This window comes from Tachypleus tridentatus, chromosome 1 (genome assembly GCF_004210375.1).
Source record: "Tachypleus tridentatus isolate NWPU-2018 chromosome 1, ASM421037v1, whole genome shotgun sequence".
NCBI lineage: Eukaryota > Metazoa > Arthropoda > Merostomata > Xiphosura > Limulidae > Tachypleus > Tachypleus tridentatus.
In genome coordinates, this window is record NC_134825.1 from 62,924,191 (window position 1) to 62,930,781 (window position 6,591).

The window sequence follows — 6,591 nt, forward strand, 5'->3', positions numbered from 1 at the left end:
TGCAAAATCCCTATAAAAGTGACGGGTTCTCGGTTTCCATAGCTCAGTGTTAAGCCACCGACACGCAATACAGTTACGCCAAGACTGACTGAAGCACAACGCAACAACGTCATTGGTCGCTTGGAAGCAGGCAAATCTCGATCAGATGTTGCCAGAGCTGTGAATGTCCACCGAAGCACCATCACAAGGCTATGGAATGATCCACAACATGGATCAACTCGTGACCGTCCACGATCTGGCAGACCTCGTGTGACCACGCCCGCACAAGATCGCTACATCCGGTTACGACACCTTCGGAATAGGACCACCACTGCGACGTCTACTGCCTCAACCATACCAGGGCTGCGTAGGATTTCCGATCAGACCGTACGCAACCGTCTACGAGATGCAGGAATCCGACCTCGACGTCCAGTCAGAGTCGTCATCCTCACCTAGCAACATCGTCAAGCACGGCTGCAGTGGACTCGGGCACATGGGGTATGGCCTCATCGACGATGGAGGCATGTTTGGTTCAGCGATGAATCACGTTTTATGCTTTGTAGGCAGGATGGATGGACCCGTGTTTACTGTCGCCGAGGTGAACGTTTTGCAGCAAACTGTGCACAGGATGTTGACAGATTTGGTGGTGGCAGCGTCATGATGTGGGCTGCCATCGCCTACAATGCCAGAACAGACCTTTTGCACATTCGAGGGAATCTTACGGCTCAACGATACGTCGACGAGATTCTTAGGCCCCATGTGCAACCCATCATGGTGAACGTCAACGACGTTTTTCAACATGACAACAGCCCGAATCACCACTGTCTTCTTGAGACACCACAACATCAACGTTCTTCCCTGGCCCTCCAGATCACCAGATTTAAACCCCATCGAACATCTTTGGGACGAGTTGGACCGACCTCTGCGACGGCGACAACCTCAACCGCAGACTCTACCTCAGCTTGCAGCAGCTTTGCAGTCTGAGTGGACAGCCATTCCACAGGATGTGATTCGTCATCTCATCGCTTCCATGGGCAGGAGATGCCAAGCAGTTATTGAAGCTCACGGGGGGCATACTCGTTATTGACGTTGAGTGACGTTAAACTTCACCTAGTGAGCGTGGACTTCGCCTTTGCAGACTTTGGATGTTCGGCAGTGAATGTGCAAAGTTTCACACATGTCATACAGAACTACCCGGAATAAACTTGTTAACAATTTGTCTCATATTTTCCCTTTTGCGTTTCTTTTTTTGAAGAGTATATTTCATTGACACATTTTCCCTCAAACAAATACTTTCAAAATAGCACTTAAGGGATTTTGATCAAATTACATTCTTCCTAAACGAAGTTGCTATAATCCCAAGATAAGTTGTTATAAAATATATTTGTTTGGTTTGAATTTTGCGCAAAGCTACACAAGGGCTATTTGCGCTAGCCGTCCCTAATTTAACAGTGTAAGACTAGAGGGAAGGCAGCTAGTCATCATCACCCACCGCTAGCTCTTGGGCTACTCTTTTACCAACGAATAGTGGAATTGACCGTCACATTATAATGCCCCCACGGCTGAAAGGGTGATCATGTTTGGTGCGACGGGGATTCCAACCCGCGACCCTCAGATTACGAGACGAGTGCCTTAACTATCTGCCCATGCCGGGCCTATAAAATATATTTAAAACAAATTTATTCCTCGATAGGTTGTAGGGAAACGTAGAAGTAAACATGTTTATCGAATGCAAACAAAACATTTAAAAAATGTAATACTATTGTTTTACTTCTACACTTTTCTTTATATAACTGTGTTTGTAAGTATGTCCAAAATAAAAATTAAATTGCATCTTTTAAATTAATCACATAATGTACTTGCATAGAATTAAATATTACTTCTTAGTATGGAAGCATAAAACATGAATAGCGCATTCATATTATTTTGAATAGGCCGGTTATGGTACAGCAGTTAACCTGGCGGATTGTGGGTCAAATGGCATAAGATATGAGTCGTAATTCCTTTGAACATGCTACACACTTTCAAGCGTAGCCACCTTAAAACGTAACAATACATTCTTTCAGTCAGTTAAAGAGTCAGACAAAGCCCTTTTGGTGGTGGATGCTACGGGCTGACTGCCGTTCGGGTTTAGAATTAAATGTCTTTCGAATTGTGACAATTTTCTGGAAAATAGCACTTATGCTTTTGTTATTTGAAATCATTAGTGTAAAAGGTTATAACATGAGCTATGTCTTGTTCTTAACAAATACATTTAGTTTTACTACATTACTGTTAAGAGCGTGATTTTAAAGTGTGATGTAACAGGTTTAAGCTATATGTGTGTGTGTGTATTGGGTTAAACATACATTGTTAGCTATTTATAAACCTATGAATTTATAATAGTAATTAGGGTGTATGTAGTCACATGTTTAAGTTTAAGCACAGAGCTAGATAATGGACTAGTTGTGCTCTGCTCTCTACGGATATCAAAACCCGGTTTCTAGTGTTGTAAAACCACAGACATATCTCCGTGCCACTGCAGTAGTCAAATATTGAATTATAAAACTATTTGTATCAATAAACAACACTAACACAAGAAATATAAATATTTATTTTATTTCTGAACGCCTCTATAAAAAAGTCAGTAAGACTTCATGAATATTTTTCACAAGGCCACCCACACTGTATTCTATATACCTAGGAATTCAGCTCAACTCTCTTTCAAAAAACAGACTTTTTAAAACAATTGATTTCTAATACTACAGTCGTTATATTTAACAAGGCATTTTGAGTTCAAACATCAGACATCTAAAACTCAGATTTTTCACCTCAGCAAAGATCCTAAAATTATAATCAAAAACACAAGTTAAAAACCTATAACCATGATCGAATTTATATCTCTGATATCTCCAACTTAATGAAAGACATCATTACCTGCTATTCACTCTAAATTCTCGCACGTTGTTATGCTCTTAAGGTAGATCGTAAACTTAATTTCACTCCAAGTCGAAATCAGGCACTATTATATCAAGAGAATTAAAAGACAACCATATTAATAGTGTTATTTATAAATACAAAAAGTAGAGTTATAGAAACATAGGTGAAACAGGAAGATAAACTTATTTAGAAGCTCAATCGTGCAAATTCTCATATTTTTAACATAAATAAAACTCTGGTCACAAGATTTCATCTCATTAAATTCACGTAATTTAAAAGAAAAACAGCAACTACAAACCTTATCTTACCACCACCAAACATGCTCGGCTTCTTAGCTCTTGGGGTATTAAAATGTGACTGACTGTCAATCTCACTATTCGTTGCTAAAGAATGGCTCAACAACTGGCGGTGGGTATTACCGGTCAGTTGCTTTTCTTTTCATATGCGTAATAGTCTTGTCATAAACAAACAAAGATTTATGTAGAAATAATATTCAAAATCAGGCGACTTCATGGAGAAGTAATTTGAATATTTATTTATCTGTAGGTTCAAAAAGAGGTTCTTCTGTTTCCTGCGTTATATGGTTTTTGCATGCTGTCTGTTGGATTTCTCATGGCCTTGTTATTTAACATATACAAACGGTTCTTTCAAAAGAAGTCCGGTGTTGTCACAGACGAAACTATAGATAAATCTCAACAATCAGGTAAGTTTATGGTAGAATCATAATTTATCACCAAGTGCTTTTGTAGGATATATTAAGTTAAAGATATTCATTATCTTCGCAGCTTTCACTATAAATGTTTGTCCACCACACCTGTATTTTTAAATATATTCCAGTGGCGGATTTAGGGTGGGTGGTTATGGTGGCATAATATTTTTTTAAATAATGTATAAAGAGGATGGATAGCCATCCTGGCCACGTACCCTAAATCCGCCACTGTATTCTGTTGTTTTGTCTTTTTATTTATACGTGACAAACCCTTGTATTAAAAAAAAAATCCATTAGCCGGAAGATGTATTTCCATTACAAAATAAAACCTTTTTTTTAATATCCTTTTCTGTAGATATTAGGCTTTTCATTTTAAACAAAACTATAAAATCATAAAAGACACCGCGAAATACTCGACTATATAAATATCATACGTTATAAATCTACGTGTATTATTATCTCTATCAGATTTTGTTTTGTAAGATACTTTGCCAGGAAAGTAATTCATAGTCGTATTTCGACAGGATTACATAAATTAATCACAAGTTTGTTATAAAATAGTGTTATTAAGTTATCAGAAGTTTTAGAGAACAACTGAGGAAACGCATAATATCCACTATGCTTACAAACAAGGGAACTTGGAATTCCATTAAAACCTGTAAGCACAAGTTACTTTTACGATTAGCGAAAATTTTAAGCAAATATGTTTATTAATTGGCTAAGTGTACCTTCCATTTTTCTCGAGATTTGTGTTGGAACATTGTTTGTGAAGTTAGGCCTACAAATAAAACTTCTGAAACAAACATTATGGAAGAAGTAAATTATTCGCTATTGTTATCTGGATTGGACTTCGCATTACCTTTGCCAAATTATCCAGAAAAATGACGTTCAATGATAGATCACGTTACAAAAAAGTGTTATGTGAGCATCATCGCACCAGTAAGAAATTTATTGTTCTTATAAGTAAGAAGTGTAGTAACATGAAAACAATATAAAATTCTGAAAAATAAATATTTGTATAATCAGCCATTATTTTATAAAAAAATAATTCCATTTGTAAAACAGTTTTTCTTAACATTCCTATGCTAGAAACAAAGATTATAGCGTAATAAGAAAGTCTGTTAAAAGAAAACTGTGACCACCTCCTATAGTGTACTTTTTTAGTTTTAATTGACTTTAAGAATGTCATAATTTATTTCACATATCATAACATGGGACTTATATAACATTTCGAAATTTCTTTATATTTTTGCCATCGTTCAAATGAAGTATAAAACATCTGTCTGTGAAAATAAAATTCTTCGGAAAATCGAACAGGTGCAGCAGAAAATATGTTAAATGTGATATTTTGTCATCAAACCTAATATATCACTTGCGTTAAGATCATGGCGATTTAATACCATCTTGTCACTTATAGCATATACAAGCATTAAAGTTTAATACCTAATTCATTTATAATTTTTATTGCTATTTTAGTTAACAGTTAGCAATATTTCCTTGAAGACGACAGTAATTAGACGTAAATGATTGCATTGGATACTAACCATGACAATGAAGGCTAATCTATTTTTTCATCAACCACAATAGTGCTTATCATGACTATAATGCCATGTACGTTTATATTTCAAAATAATTGTATATTTTTATTTAATCATCCAACAAGAAATTATTTATGTATCTGTGTTTGTCTTAGAAATGTGGTTTATTTTTTATTTGTAGTAGAAATCACAGAAATGAAGGATAACGATGTCAAAGGGGTGGATAATCCTGAATTCGTATCTGATCCTGAACTTCAACATGATAAAATTTCTCATGTTACTCAGTGATGTTTGTTTGTTACTACGGAGATGAAAAAAATATATGAAAATAGTATATAGAGAGAAAGGAAGAAGTTACGTACGTTATATTAAAATGATTTTGGAGACTCATCACATCGATACAGTACTTGTCTTCACGTTCGATCATAATATCTAACCAGATGGTATTTTGATACCTTATATATAAATATATCTCCGTAGCATAACTTTCTTTGCAAAAAAGTCTGTCACGAGGCTGTCATGTCTAAAACACACAACTGCTTCCTTTGGTTTAATAATCCATTCAGTGTACAAGGAGGACAAGTTCTTGGCGTATGTTTCAACAGTTTCATCACACAGGAATTCGTAAACGCTGTGTTGCGACTTGACCGATATGTCTGTATATGGAATAACATGCATAATCTACTTACATTCATCAGTTGCGACGGTTGTACAGATAAGTCATGGAAGTAACTTGAATACACATTACATGTACTGCTTTTCCAGCCTGAAATCTTTATTGATAACGTTCCTCACTGTTATCTGGAACAGGTACACAGCTCTTGCCACTGACCGACAGCGATACAATTCGGTAGCTTATCATACTACTAAAATATAGTTACTTTACATTTCTATCTGTCCACCAGCAACACAGCGGTATGTCTGCGGACTCATACCGCTAGAAACCGGCAGAGACAGCCATGTTGTAGTCATGTGCATAATTCCAATCAAATAAACAATACGTTATACAGCAAATTTATATTTCTGTCGTTGTCCTGTGACTTGCTGCTTTATATATTTACGTTCATGTTAACTTAACGTGCTTAGCTCTCTGACATATTTTGCTAATGTTGTTAAATCGGAGAAAATTGACACTTTGAGCTTGATTTTGATTCTTAAATTACATTCAAATCAATGTTGAGATTTAAAGTATATTAGAACTATATTTTGAATTTTAAACTAGATTAGAATTGTAGTTGTGGTTTAAATTATGGCAGAAGCGCAGAAATCTCCATTTAGCGAGATTATATCTGTAAATATAATCTACATATATTATATGTAGTGTACTTATAATACACTAAGTACGTGTATTAGAGGATGGATAGCCATCCTGGCCACGTACCCTAAATCCGCCACTGTATTCTGTTGTTTTGTCTTTTTATTTATACGTGACAAACCCTTGTATTA

The 6,591-nt window shown here is 35.9% G+C and overlaps 1 protein-coding gene across 2 annotated transcripts in view; it reads left to right on the forward strand.

Annotated features, from left to right (window-relative positions):
- Nucleotides 1-6,163, forward strand: part of LOC143250270 (ileal sodium/bile acid cotransporter-like) — a 43,170-nt gene extending 37,007 nt beyond the window's left edge. The window contains exons 5-6 of one of the 2 annotated variants that reach the window (XM_076500744.1): nt 3,445-3,601; nt 5,330-6,163. In XM_076500744.1, coding sequence (XP_076356859.1) covers nt 3,445-3,601; nt 5,330-5,433 — 261 coding nt within the window. In that variant the 3' untranslated portion in view covers nt 5,434-6,163. Of the gene's footprint in view, nt 1-3,444; nt 3,602-5,326 lie in introns of both variants that reach the window. The other variant, XM_076500737.1, reaches the window with a different exon arrangement.
- The last annotated feature ends 428 nt before the right edge of the window (nt 6,164-6,591 follow it).